The sequence below is a fragment of the Dunckerocampus dactyliophorus genome, chromosome 1 (assembly GCF_027744805.1).
Source record: "Dunckerocampus dactyliophorus isolate RoL2022-P2 chromosome 1, RoL_Ddac_1.1, whole genome shotgun sequence".
Taxonomy (NCBI): Eukaryota; Metazoa; Chordata; class Actinopteri; order Syngnathiformes; family Syngnathidae; genus Dunckerocampus; species Dunckerocampus dactyliophorus.
Genome location: NC_072819.1, coordinates 32,185,014 through 32,200,395, shown reverse-complemented (window position 1 = coordinate 32,200,395; position 15,382 = coordinate 32,185,014). Strand labels below are relative to the sequence as shown.

Genomic DNA, 15,382 nt, shown 5'->3' with positions numbered 1-15,382 from the left:
CTGGGAACAATAGGAACCACACCAAAAAAGTCTATTTTTCACAATTACAGATTAACTGAATAAAAATTGTCTTTTATTCTGCACAAGGGCCTAGTGGTTAGCATGTTGGCCACACAGTCAGCAGATTGGGAAGATCTGGGTTTGAATCTCCGTGGGGACATCTCTGTGTGTAGTTTGTATGTTCTCCCCGTGCACGCGTGGCTTTTCTCCAGGTACTCAGGTTTCCCCCCTACACTCCAAAAACATGCAATGTTAGGTTAATTGGCGAGTCTAAATTGTCCATAGGTATAAACCGCTGCGTTGTCAGCCTACTCACGGGATATAATGCCAGCAGTATATTTGAATGTCGGCACCCACTGCAGTCCCAACTTTACTTTTTTCTTTTATAAACATAATTGTACATTATACACCAGCATCGGCTCTACACCATTTCTATGCACAGTATAAATAGGTGTATAGATGTTCTTGTAGCTGCTATATAAATACTAGAAGACATGGGGGAAAAAAAGTTGCGATTAAGACTAGTCAGGTTTCAAGAAGCTGAAGATGCACTAAAATGTTGATTACTTTCCATTTTCAACTGTAAAAAGTAAGTCATTGAAGTGTACCAGAAGGCCTCTGGTCAATGTTGCACAAATACAACAGCTCACATGGTTATCATGCCTGTCAGCTGAGAAACAGTACCGGTAATCATGTGGCGACAAGTGGAAGCAGAAGCTGCATTCACGCTCAAGTGCGGTGTTGTGGAAACGATACAATGTCATGTTAGAAGGGTCAAACTAATAACATTTTGCATTGAATACAGTGAGATAATACATGGTCGGGGACTCAAGGTCCCAAAATCGATAAAATGTTGCACCATTTTTGCTTTCAAGTTGCCGGACGTCCCACTTTGAAACCCTCTGACATCATGCTGTTGCTCCTTTTGAGTACCTGAAAGTTACAAAGGGTTGATAAAAACACATGATAGCTCTAACTTACTGTAGCACTCTTGAAAGGTCTTTTATCCTGTGTCCATGTTAAGCCATGCGTAACTCTGAGGCCAGACTGAATTATGAGATTCTTTCTACAGGGGAAAACAAGTTGTTCGTGCTTACTAAGCTCTGAACAAAAGGTTACATTCCCACAGCCATTCAAATCATGAGATGTTTTGAGAAATTGACCAGTGCCAAATTTCTTACGTCGGCTGACAAGCACCATGTTAAGACTGGCATGGAGTTTCAGCTAAAACATACGACAGCCATAATTCATGCTGGTTTGGATGTGCATGTTTTCCTCCCATAATATATAGACTGGTTTAAAAAAAACTCTTGCTGACAGCTTTACAAGTTACTGGGTATGTCTAATACAGTAATATAATAAGACATTTGACATGAAATTAATTCACTTTACTACTGAATGTTTACATCTTTTAGCTTTAAGACACCATATATCTGAAAACAAACCAAACATTTTAGACAAGTTTGGCTACTGTACTGTATTGAGCATCCCATCAACCAATTTACTGCGATGCCATTATTTAATGGTTCTGCAACTACACTGACTGTCAAAATACAAGTAATTCAATATTTCACATTAAACTGTACTTGCAAATCAGCTACCCAGAGAGTGATTTGGAGATTTAGAAAGCTATACATGCTGTACTATTGAAATTAAAAAACTCAACCTATGGCATTGTTTGACACCCAAACCTTTAATCAAAGCATAGGAACAAAAGTTTGAACAGGAACACAAGTTTGAACACTGAACAAAACATCTAAAAAAAAAAAGTTAAAAGGAACAAACAGAGTCCACCTTGATCAGCAACTTGAGACAGAATGCAGACATGCTGATGTCAAGACTTCATCATGAAGGCCGTCCTGGCTACCCAGCTGTAAAATGTCTTGCGAGTACTGGCAAACAACACCACATCCACTGCCTCCAGAGGACATCTTACTTGGACCTCTGCCTCATCTTTCTCCTTTTGCGCTTCAGCCTACGAATGCAACAAAATTAAAGCATAAAGAAAAACACGTCGACACTGTAAACAAGGCTCAACAAGAATGACTGCTCACCTGCGCATGCGCTTCTTTCTCCACTGCGCAAGAGGGAAATCATAAATGTTAAAGAGTATATAAACATTTAACTCATAACTAACCACGCACATTTAAAAAGTTAATATTACATTGTTAGATACATGTGGGGATTTCATATTACAGCGCTAACACGTTGCACGCGCTCGTCTAGCTAGTTAGCTAGATACGTTGCTACTAGCAAGCAAACGTTAGCAGTGCACCATAACAACCATTTTGACATGAAAATGAGTAAATATACATACCTTGGCTCTCATGGCGAAGAGTGAGCCTGAAAAGAGTCAGATACGTGTGCAAGATGAGTTCGATTACTTTAAGAAATGGAGGATTAGCTCCGATTCTAGTAGCAGCACATTTTCCAACACTTACCAACCACCAAGATGCCGTTTTGTGTCTGATGTCATAAAAACGCGACATACCAACCACCAGGATGCCGTTTTGTGTCTCTGATGTCATAAAATGCGACATTTTTACAAAGCACAATTTAACAGTCACGATGAGTTGTAACATGGGGAAAAGAGTCCAGTGTTTGTGACAGTGTTACTTTTGAGATACGTATGCCCAGTCACAGAAAAGCACATTATTGATATAGGTGATTATTAATCCTTGCTTGCCAATAAAAGTATCGAGGAAGTTGTATCCTTTTATTTAGCAATTGATAAAACGTCTGTCATCTCTTTTAAAACGTAAGACAATTTATTACATGTAGGTAGGGTCGAAGGCTGTAACATCAAGAGTTGGGACAAGAGTTGAACATTCATTTTCAGAAAAGTACAATGAAAAAATATGACTTGACAAACTTTATTTAACCGAGTCACAAAACAATGTAGGTGCATTTGAAAAGGTTTACTGTTGCACAAGTTGATGCTAAATGGTGTTATTGTCATAATTAAAGAGTTTGTGATGACTTTCTGTGAATGCACACCATTTTGCGCTGTTCTGTTTGTATAGGTACTACTCAGAAAATTAGAATATCCTGAAAAAGTTGTTGTATTTCTGCAGTTCAACTTAAAAGGTGAATTTGACATATTATATAAACAAATAATATGCAAATCAATATATTTCAAGTTTTTATTTCTTTGGATTTTGCTGATCAGGTCTAGCAGCTTAAAAAAACCTCAAATTCATAAACTCAGAAAATTAGAATATTACATAAAGTCAATGTAAAAAAAGGGTTTTAAATACAAAAATGCAAGGCCTCCAAAACTAAACTCTTGCACCTGTATTTAGTACTTGGTTGAGACCCCTTTTGCCTGAATAACAGCCTTTATCTGGCGTGGCATGGATGCTACCAGTTTATGGCATATCTCAGGGGTTATGGAAGATCAGCATACTTCAATTGTGGCCTTTAGCTGTTCTTTATTGTTTGGTATCTTCTCATACAGTTTTCTCTTGACAATGACCCACAGATTTTCTATGGGGTTCAGGTCTAGTGAGTTTGCAGGCCAATCAAACATGGTAATCCCATGGTCGTTGAACCAGGACTTTCTACTTTTAGCAGTGTGAGCAGGTGCCAAGTCCTGCTGGAAGATGAAGTCTGCATCTCCATAAAGCTGTTCAACTGAAGCCAACATAAAGTGCTCTAAAATGTCCTGGTAGATGGCTACGGTTATGTTTGACTTCATGAAGCACAGAGGACCAACACCAGCAGCTGACATGGATCCCCAAGTCATCACAGACTGGGGAAACCTAACATGCATCTTTTATCGTGCTCTTCTCCAGTCTTCCTCCAGACTCTGTGACCTTTGTTGCCAAATGAGATGCAAAACTTTCTCTCATCAGAAAAGAGGACTTTTGACCACTGGGCAACAGACCAGTCCTTCATTTCTCTTGCCCAGGAAAGGTGCCTCTGGTGCTGATTACTATTGAGGAGAGGTTTGACAACAGGAATTCGACATTTGAAGTCCATGTCCAGCATCCGCCTGCATGTTGTTTCTCTTGAAGCAACAACTCCAGCATCGGTTCACTCCTTATGACACTCCCCCACACTTTTGAATGGCCCTTTCCTGACAACCCTCTCCAGCCTGTGGTCATCTCTCTGGCTTGTACACTGTCTTCTTCCACACTTCTTCCTTCCACTTGACTGTCTACTCTCAACTCTCAATTCTCATTGACTCTCAAGTCAATGAGAGTTTTCTGCACAACTGTCAGATCAGGAGTCTTCCCCCCCCCATGTCTGAACTCTTCTGAGCTAACCTAAGACAGACTTTTTCAAGGCTCAGGACCCTTTTGCAGGTGTTTTGGATTACTTGCCTGATCAGAATTTGACTCTTTGAACCTACAGAACTGAAGCTTTTCACAGTATTCAAATTTTCTGAGTTTGTGCGTTTGTGGTTTTAATAAGTTGAAAATCTTAATCAGCAAAGTTACAACAAGGAACTGCTTGAGAAATGTCAATTTGTGTGCCACGGCTCAGTAAAATTTGTTGGTGTAGTCTTTTATGTTAAATTGCCAAAATAAAACAACTTTTTCTTGATATTTTAATTTTTTGGGTAGTACCTGTATTTACTTTGCTGACCAAACATCTCAGTGAGTGTCAGAATGAAAACTCTCCATTTGAATGTGTTTTTTTTCCTAGATGGGAAAACTGGGTTGGGTGGATACGTTTGAGGTGGGCAAGTCTGTATTGTTGCCATTTATGTTGCAGCCACTTTTGAATAAATACGTCATACTGGCTCGTTCATGTTGATGGGCTCACCGTGCTCATTATTATTCCCACATGGGGATTGTGGCATTTGGCTTTGCACACATCTTTTTCCCTCCTAATTTCTACTACGTTACCTTGCATTGCTCATCATGAGACTCCACTCTTTTGCTGAATGTATGCTAGCGGCTCCACATCCCCCGCAAAGACAAAGCAACTGTATGACTAACAAGACGTCTCCCTCTGTTCGCAGTTGTTCTATGAAGTGTATAAGTGCTAAAACCAATGCAGAGTGACCCCTCTTCATGCCAGTTTTGGAGATGAGATGAGGAAAACAGACACAAATGCACATGGTAATATATATTTCACTTACAGCGTTATTAATTTATCGTGAGACAATTTTTTAATCTCATGAGAGCTTGCGATACCCCTAAAGGAAAACTAATCTGTAAAATGGTCATTAATTGCTTTCAAAGATATAATTTGTTATGCTCATGTATGAGGTTACATTTTTTCCCATTGCAATCTAAAAAATGTGAATAAAACATCACTTTTTCCGCTGCTATAGATCATCATACACTCATTGATTTCACAGCTCTGTAATGCCTTGATGCTATTATACGAATCAAAATCAGGACTTATTCATGCACTTTTTGAATCAGATGACCGCGTTCATAACACACACATGATGTCAGGTGGCTTTTTAATCATTCCAAAAATAGTTTCTGAAAATGGTTTGTTGTACAAAATAATTCACGAGGACTTATGTAAACACAGAATATCAGTCCTAAATGCACAACCCATGCTAGGTTGTTTCATCTACAGCTCATCTAGTCATATTCATGTATCCATGATGCCTTTCGGTATACGAAGTAACAGTATACAAACCAACGGAAGATCTGTATTTTGCTTACTGTGTGTGTGTCATAACTATAACTTGTGTGAAAGTACTTACATAGGCCTGAAGATTCTAAAAACATTACCATACAACTAGCTGAAGTCTCATTTGCCTTGGCATCAGGTCAGGGACGCTATCTGTGAGCGTCACACAATCTCACCAACAGTAGGCGCATTCATTATCCTTGGCAGCTTAGTCAAACTCATTTTATTTGACAATATTGCTTCAATGCATTTACTGTGAGATGAAGGCTCAAGGTCAAATGGTAATATTCCTTTTTTGCTCTATTAACACCCACACATAATAAATCCCTTGATGAGTTGTATCCACTGTTGCAGAGACAAAAGCTGCTTCAAGGACAATGAGATTTACTTCAGATGTACCAAGTGTGTTTTAGTTGAAGTGAAAGAATTTAGTAGCAGCATCATCCCAGACTGACATGTTAGATTTTGGAAGTGTTGGGAGCAGCTTTGCCCATCGTGCCTCAGACAGCTGGGACAGAAGCATTTCTGACGTTTCTTCTTGGGCTGCGTCACAAATTGCTGACTGGGGCAGTTTATTCTGCAGCTTCAGTCTCCATAGCCTGTCCTGTTGCATTCTCCACAGTCTTTGAGGCCTTGATGAAAAGGTAGAAAATGTATTTAAATCCAAACAAGGAGCACCACTGAGCTATACCCAACTACTCTAACGCACCTTCTTTTTCTTTTTCTTTTGGGTCTTACGGCTGGCTGAGCTTTGAAGCAATGCCTTAATTAGGAGGGCAGAAAAGGAAATGACTTTGGTAACCTCATGAACACCAGGACACCGTGCATCAACACTTAATGGCTTTGAAAATGCTGACTCGGTGCCTTATGGCAGCCCATTAGTCAGGCATCGGGCTAAGGATGCGGTGTCCCATATTCATCAAAACGCTTCTTACCTTCAATTCCGGGTCTTCTACCTCGTGCTCGGAGTTGTAAAATTCGGGTTCAAAGAGGCTGTTTGTAATTCGCAGTGGTCCATTGGCCATGAGCAACACAGTGAACTTGAACTGGGCAACAAACTCACCTGGACACAAAGAGGGTTCAGCTCAGTTAGCGTCGACAGAATGATTTAATAAGACGAAAAAAGCAAGATGGGTGCTCACCCTCCTTCTCCTGCAGGACATTGAATGGCAGTAGCAAATCATGTTTGGCACACTCCACCACACCCAGCCTGGCTTTGCCCTCATCCTCAAATGCTCTGAGGCAATACAGAAGTGCAGAGAAATCAGAGGGAGAAAATTTGCAATATGGAATCTAATTCTAACTTTAGAAGTACAGTGGGAACTGCAAAGTCAGCCCTAGAGGCCATACAAAAACTTAGAAATAGAAAAAGTGTGTGTGATGTTTGTGAGACATAAGCATACAGTACAGGCCAACACTTTGGACACAACTCATTCAATGCTTTTTTTTTCATGACTATTTACATTGTAGATTCTCAAAACTATGACTGAACACATATGGAATTATGTACTTAATAAAAAAAAAAGTGTAAAATAACTCTAAATATGTCATGTATTTAAGACATATTTTATGTCTTATGATTTTTTTTGATAGCGCTGCAAACCCTTGGCGTTCTCTCAATTAGCATCATGAGGTAGTCACCTGAAATGGTTTTCACTTCACAGGTGTGCCTTGTCAGGGCTGCTTAGTTAAATTTCTTGTTTTATTAATGGGGTTGAGCCCATGGGGTTGTATTGTGTGTGTCCAAACTTTTGGCCTGTACCGTATTTCCTGACAGTGAGCATTTACATGATCTAGGGTGTTCTGTGTTTCTTTTGCTTTTCTGTGTTTTTTTTTTACTTTTGATGTCAGTACCAGTGAGGAGAAATATGATGAAGACCATGTAACCAGTAGTAGCAAAGTAATCCGTCATGGCTGCTCAGTATGAGAATAAGAGAATGAATTCGTCCTTAAGGCAACCACTCGTTTTTAACAGTTTTGGGCCCAGGTTGGTGCATCCCCGCATTTAAGGAATGCCGCCGTTGGCTTGGTCTCTTGTGCATACAGTTGTGGTCAAAAGTTTACATACACTTGTGAAGAACATACTGTCATGGCTCTCTTGGGTTTCCAGTAATTTCTACAACTCTGATTTTTCTCTGATAGAGTGATTGGATCAAATACGTCTTTGTCACAAAAAACCTTCATGAAGTTTGGTTGTTTTATGGCTTTATTAGGGGTCAACTGAAAATGTGACCAAATCTACTGGCTCAAAAATATACATACAGCAATGCCAATATTTAGATACATGTCACTTGGCCATTTTCACTTCAATTAGGCGCTTTTGGTGGCCATCCACAGGCTTCTGGTTGAATCTTTGACCACTCGTCTTGACAGAATTGGTGCAGTTCAGTTAAATTTGTTGGCTTTCTGACATGGACTTGTTTCTTCAGCATTGTCCACATGTTCTCAATGGGGTTTAAGTCCGGACTGAGAAAAGGCCATTCTAAAACCTTAATTCTCGCCAGATTTAGTCATTCCATTACCACTTTTGATGTGTGTTTGGGGTCATTGTCCTGTTGGAACACCCTACTGCGCCCAAGGCCCAACCTTCGGGGTGATGATTTTAGGTTATCTTGAAGAATTTTAAGGTAATGGTCCTTCTTCGTTATCCCATTTACGCTCTGTAAAGCACCAGTTCCATTGGCAGCAAAACAGCTCCTCAGCATAATACTACCACCACCATGCTTGATGGTAGACATGGTGTTTTTAAGGTTAGAGGCCTCACCTTTTCTCCTCCAAACATAATGCTAGGCCTTGTGGCCAAACAGCTCGATTTTTGTTTCGTCTGACCACAGAACTTTCCTCCAGAAGGTCTTATATTTGTCCATGTGATCAGCAGCAAACTTCAGTCGAGCCTTAAGGTGCCGCTTTTGAAGCAAAGGCTTCCTTCTTGCACGGCAGCCTCTCAATTCATGGCAATGCAAAACACGCTTGACTGTGGACACTGACATCTGTGTTCCAGCAGTTTCTAATTCTCAGCAGATCTGCTTTTTGGTGGTTGTCGGTTGACTCTTCACCCTCCTGACCAATTTTCTCTCAGCAGCAGTTGATAGCTTGAATTTCCTTGCTGATCATGGCAGTGACAAAACAGTGCCATGCACTTTATACTTACATCCAATTGTTTGCACTGTTGCTCTTGGGACTGCGGCTGCTTTAAAAATGGCTCCAAGTGACTTTCCTGACTTGTTCAAGTAAAGTAGATTAGTTTTTCAGATCCGTTCTGAGCTCCTTTGACTTTTCCATTGTAGCCGTTTGTATCCAATGAGCCCCGTTTAAAAAGGGCCTCAGAGAAGTCACCAGCTTTAGTCACTCAATCACTCACAAGAAGTTAAGAGACCATGCTATAAAGCTCATTTCATTGACAACTTTCTCAGTCACCAAAATTGCTAATTCATGTTTCTGTATGTATATCTTTAACCCAGCAGATTTGGTCACATTTTCAGTTGACCCCTAATAAAGTCATAAAACAACCAAACTTCATGAATGTTTTTCTGATCTGATCCAATCACTCTATCAGAGAAAAATCAGAGTTGTAGAAATAACTGGAAACTCAAGAGAACCATGACATTACGTTCTTTGCAAGTGCATGTAAACTTTTGATTACAAATGTACAGTATGTCATTCAGTTTATGCATCTCTGCCCTTAGCACAATATGGCTAACTCAACAATATTTCTTTTATTTATTCATTCACTAGAGAAAATTGCAAGTTCACCAGTGTGATGCAACGCATTGTGGGCAACTCTGGCATTTTTTTCTGTAGTAAAACAATGAATGATTTAAAAAATTGTAAAAATACATTTTAAAAAGTTACCGCAGAGTGAACGCCATTGTATCAAAGCGTCTCTCCATCTCACTGAAGAACATCCGAGATGTCTTCATCTTTAATCCATACACCTTGTTGGGGTCTCGTTTGTAAACTGTGGTCCTGAGACCGCCATCCTTTGCCTGATTTTCAAAATACAGCATATTTTTACATACTGGCACTTTAAAAGAGGACTAATGGGGATTTATTAAAAATGTTGGACTAACCTTGCCCTCTCCAGTGCTGACAAGCACATCCACTGCATACACTTCATGCACCTCAAACTCAGCCTTCTCATGGTCCTTCCTACCATTCAAATAAAAAATAAATACATACAATCATGAATTTCTCTTGGAGATCAAGTATCTATCTATAAGAACACACAAAGTAATCTACTAGTCGGTGGGGAGCAGAGTGACAAGATTTTCATATTTTCCATTGCTGAGAGGTGCACTTTGTTGATTGGTGGACAGAGAATGGTTACTTATGTGTGTCAACAGTAATACAATGGGAAGAATACAAACTATGCCTTTCCTCAAACAAAGCTTCATTGTTGTCCTATGCTTACTTTGTCACTTTCCTCTTTGTCAAACTCTGTGTTGCACTGCTATGATGTCATGCTCATTAACATTGCTGACACAGGTATCACCATACCGCCTGCACACCCAGTCAAAATGTAAGTCAAATCAAAGTAAGGCCAAACTGTCATGTGGCAAGCTGAAATGTCCTCTGACTACTGTATAATGACTGATGGCAATATAGTTTCAGTTTACTCACTTTTGCTGGTCTGTTGGATTCTGGATAATAGTTTTCTCTCCATCTATGACATGCTGTTTGAGTTGATGAGACAGCAGGCCTGAAAACAAACATGTCAAATTAAATGTACATAAACACACACAAACAATTTTGATTTAGACAAGCAATCGCAGACACCCACCTTCGATTGGTGAGCACTTGAATGACTTTGCAATCTTGTTCCATGCCTCTGTGACCTGTGTGTTCTGAGGAGAAAAAAAGACTGATTAGATGAAGCGGAAGCGGCAGGACTGTGACCATATCAGTGGTGATGGTGGGAGAATATCACCTGGTTTCCTGGTTTGACAAGACGCAGAGCAGCCTCCGCACACAGATGAGCTGCCGTGATGACGTCAGCTTTGCGGCCTGTCAGGGGTTTATCCTGCAGACACACACAAAGATTATACACATGGAAGTTGAGCTACCTGGTCATGCTATAAGTAACACCGCTTTCAGGACATTTCTGTCTATTACGTAATTACTGTTTTACCTTGGCCACGCCAACAACAAAGCTGTGCGCCACGTTGGAGATGAAGCCATCCACATGTACCCCCAGATCACTGAACACACACACATAAGAAAAACAAAGTAACATATAAAATGAAGGCCAACATTTCTATAATAAAGCTCAGCTGTTTCAGCAGCTTACACTTTGACAAGGTCCCCGTCCTTGAGGAGAATGTCCGGGTCGCTCTTGAGTGGGGAGTGATGGCACACGCAGTTATTAACTGACACGCACGTCGGAAAGGCGATACCTGGAAGGTATGGAGAATACAGTATATGAGGCAAGAATGTGATGCCACCTGAATATACAAACACTCATACAAGATGCATACCTTTCTTCATCTCTTTTTCCTTCTTAAAGATTTTCCCAGTTTCTGTCACGATGAAAGTGTCTCCCTTTTCACACAGGCTGAGCACAGAGACACCAGCAGTGGCCGCCACAACCACCATCTTTAGGGCCTCTGAAAGATTGAAAAAATATATGAAATTTAAATGGATTGCTCACCCGGACAATTAAAAAAAATACTCTGTAATTGTTCCATTTTTCCTTTTGAATTGCTGGTAATAGGAATCAGGACATCTCTTCCTGAGGTATGGGACTTGCCTTGCATTGCTGCTTTCTTTGCTGTCCTTATCCGATAATTTGACTTGTTCTCTCACTTAAAAGGGAATACATTTTTACCAAGTATTACACTCAACAAAAATATAAACACAACACTTTTGTTGTTGCTCCCATTTTTTATGAGATGAACTCAGAGATCAAACTTTTTCCACATACACAATATCACCATTTCTCTCAACCATTGTTCACAAATCTGTCTAAATCTGTGATAGTGAGCACTTCTCCTTTGCTGAGATAATCCATCCCACCTCACAGGTGTGCCATATCAAGATGCTGATTATGATTAGTGTACAGGTGTGCCTTTGACTGCCCACAATAAAAGGCCACACAGTTTTGGTTTATTGGGGAGGGGGGGTGACACACACACTGTCTGCCATCTGCTCTGAACAGAGTAAACCGGGATTCATCCATGAAGAGAACACCTCTCCAACGTGCCAGACGCCATCAAATGTGAGCATTTGCCCACTCAAGTCGGTTACGACGACGAACTGGAGTCAGGTGGAGACCCTGATGAGGACGACGAGCATGCAGATGAGCTTCCCTGGGACGGTTTCTGACAGTTTGTGAAGAATTTCTTTGGTTATGCAAACCAATTGTTTCAGCAGCTGTCTGAGTGGCTGGTCTCAGACGATCTTGGAGGTGAACATGCTGGATGTGGAGGTCCTGGGCTGGTGTGGTTACACGTGGTCTGCGATTATGAGGTTGGTTGGATGTACTGCCAAATTCTCCGAAACGCCTTTGGAGACGGCTTATGGTAGAGAAATGAACATTCAATACAAGAGCAACAGCTCCAGTTGACATTCCTGCTGTCAGCATGACAACTGCACACTCCCTTAAATCTTGCGATATCTGTGGCATTGTGCTGTGTGATAAAACTGTACATTTCAGAGTGGCCTTTTATTGTGGGCAGTCCAAGGCACACTTGTGCATCATGGTGTCTAATCAGCATCTTGATATGGCACACCTGTGAGGTGGGATGGATTATCTCAGCAAAGGAGAAGTGCTCACTATCACAGATTTAGACAAATTTGTGAACGGTGTTTGAGAGAAATGGTGATATTGTGTATGTGGAAAAGGTTTTAGATCTTTGAGTTCATCTCATAAAAAACGGGAGCAAAAACAAAAGTATTGTGTTTATATTTTTGTTGAGTGTACAAATGAAAAGTGTCAATAGGATAACACAGGTGTAGATAACGTAAGAGTAAAACCTAGGTTGTTATTCCAAATCGCCCCTATGTAGCATTCAGTGTGGCTTGTGACATTGATGCAGCATTACTAGATATTGTTGTGGAGAAAAAAGTATTTTAGAATGAGCAGTGCACTTCTGTGTTTGAATGGTTCCATCTCTTGAAAAATTGCAATGCTCTGTCAAAAGTGAGCAGAAAATTATGCACAGCACTTGTTTCATAGCATTCACAACACTAATTGTATACCAAGATAGTAATTTTACATTGCTGTATTTAATTTTTTTTTTTTTTTTTTTTAGCAAAACACAGTTTTCAATTTACAAGGGGTGTCCAACATTTCCACCGAGGGCTGCATGGAGGGGAAAAAAAAGAAAGAAGAATGTGGGGCCCACTTTATGTTTGATATTCTCCACCAACTCTAGTGCTGTACAATCATCCATCCATCCATCTTCTATGCCGCTTCTCCTCTTTAGGGTCGCGGGAGCATGCTGGAGCCGATCCCAGCTGACTTCGCGCGACAGGCATGGTACACCCTGGACTGGTCGCCAGCCAATCGCAGGGTACATATAGACAAACATTCACACTCACATTCATACCTATGGACAATTTAGAGTCGCCAATTAACCTAACATACAGTTAAAGTTTGCATCTCATCATATAGTTTGTAATTGTCCTGATAAACTGCAATTATTTAGAATAGGCCATGGGCCGCAAATGGCCCTCTAGCCGAATTTAGGACATCTGATTCAGAAATGTACATTGTGAGGTTCATAAGCGTACACAGCACTTGTAATCTCTAAATGAGTAAAAAAAAATGGTCCTTCCTTTTTAATCAAAGCACCATCAAACTGGAATTCCCTAACTTCCAGGCAGAGCAGGAACACATTACGTTTTTATTTAAGCGTATATTGAACTGCATGTGAAAATACTCAACTTGTACAAGGGGCCAACATTGGGGTTGTAAATGCATTTCTAGATCCAAGTATCCATATTACACTCAGTGTTTTACCATGTTGACTTGCTTACAAGCAATTACACCATTTTGAGAAAACATGACATTCTTTTGAATTTTATATATTAAAAACAAACATATATAATGCTAAGAGTAATTTGTGCAATGTTGTGATCGAGTTTGACATTACTTTTGGGCTATTCACCAAATGAGAACCTTCAACGACAGCGTAAGATAAAAAGATTTGACGCTGTTGGCTATTCCTACGCCCTTCTTCTAATAGCTATTGCTGGCTCCACACCTTTATCTACACATTTTACGTGCCAATATCTGTTAGCACTTCGGGCTAACTGACGCTTTGCCATTACTCGGCCACTTAGCTGTCCAGCTAAGTTATTGCTAAAGCAGCAGTAACGTGACGATAAACGACTCGTCACATATTACTAAAAGCTTTTCTTAAATGTGTAGCTTTGTCCAGACATGGTTGGGTTTTGAAGAGACAAGAACTTAGTGAAAATGAACATGGTTGTCCATGCTGTGGCACATGGCACAGCAGCTGCTGGGCTAGCTAACATGAGAAGGCTGGTGACATCAGTACGCTGAGCTGACATTTAACTCTACAACTACTTACGGTTTGCAATCTCCGCCCCCATCTTATACTTGGTAACCACCAAATCGTCGGCGACGGTTTGCTCCTCGGTTTCTTCATCACCAGACATGTTGGCAGTATGTCCGAGAAGGCAGAATAACTTTTACAAAAATTCTACCCGGTGAGCTTCAAGATGCACCACGCCGCTCACTCTCACCGCCCGCCAGTCTTCTGCAACCAGCCTACAATCACTAGACCCCGCCCTCTAACAAAGATACTGTATAATCAAGTCAAGTCAAGATAGTTCACGTCGTCGTTAACATTTCGTCCCTGTTATATGCTTGTGTGCAGAAATCGTGACACATCCACCCGGATTAGGTTGTATACGGTGGCCGACAAAGACGTCCATGAAAGTAAAATGATCCAAAATGAAAACACACAAATGCCATAAAAGACAGGCAACGGAAAAATCTGCATAGTAAAAATGCTGCAATCACTTAAACGCAGCAGGGTCAAATGCAGACGCAAAATAAAAATGCTGCAAATGCCAAAAACACACAAAAACCCCAAACACATGCATGAAGAGACATGGTGCAAGTTAACGGAACAAAAGGCTAAGGGGCGCCCGACATGAGGGATCTCCTTCTTTAATATTTTACAGTAGAGCAACCAATTTTTACAGCCTAGATCTGAACAAAGACATGACAGAAACACCTTTTTCATAAAATATCTCAAATAGCTTCAAAGCAGAATATTTTCATTCCCATGTTTGACAGCGTGGATGGTGTTCTTGATTGGGTATGCAGCAGGGGGGCTTTGTGGGCAGTAGAGAATCTCCATTCATGAAAGCCAAAATGTGGCCCAAGGGGCCATTTGCGTCCCGCACCTCCATTTTTATTGGCCACCAGAAAATGTTCTGTACATAAACTTAAACATGAAACATTACGAAGGATTAGGGCCGCACTGAAAATATTGAATATTTGATATAATATGTTTGAATAGTAGTGAATAATATTTAAATACTGAATGGCTGAACAAGCTATCACACTAATAGTAATATATATGAATATATATTTAACAGTTTAGCATTTCTTAACCTCCCTGACCTAGCTTGTTTGATTAAAAAAATAAATGAAATACGATTACATACAATTAAATTCAATTATGTGTGTGGTCAAAGATCCATTGAGGGGGCAATTGATAATAAACATTTGTTGCTGTTTTATGACAACCAAATGTATTGAGGTGTAAATGTATGGCACGTTTGCATGACTTCAATCCCAAAAAGTGCA

At 40.3% G+C, this 15,382-nt stretch overlaps 1 protein-coding gene across 1 annotated transcript; it reads right to left on the bottom strand.

Annotated features, from left to right (window-relative positions):
• Positions 1-1,674: 1,674 nt before the first annotated feature.
• On the bottom strand, positions 1,675-14,345 carry LOC129183023 (proliferation-associated protein 2G4-like). The gene is made up of 16 exons (XM_054779800.1): positions 14,133-14,345; positions 11,073-11,201; positions 10,886-10,991; positions 10,727-10,796; positions 10,526-10,618; positions 10,379-10,442; positions 10,219-10,297; positions 9,669-9,747; positions 9,451-9,584; positions 6,741-6,835; positions 6,534-6,661; positions 6,308-6,361; positions 2,442-6,230; positions 2,318-2,343; positions 2,055-2,077; positions 1,675-1,975 (listed from the first exon to the last, which is right to left on the bottom strand). Exons 1-13 carry the CDS (start codon positions 14,218-14,220, stop codon positions 6,171-6,173), a joined length of 1,179 nt encoding a protein of 392 aa, XP_054635775.1. The 5' UTR covers positions 14,221-14,345; the 3' UTR covers positions 1,675-1,975; positions 2,055-2,077; positions 2,318-2,343; positions 2,442-6,170.
• Positions 14,346-15,382: the final 1,037 nt, after the last annotated feature.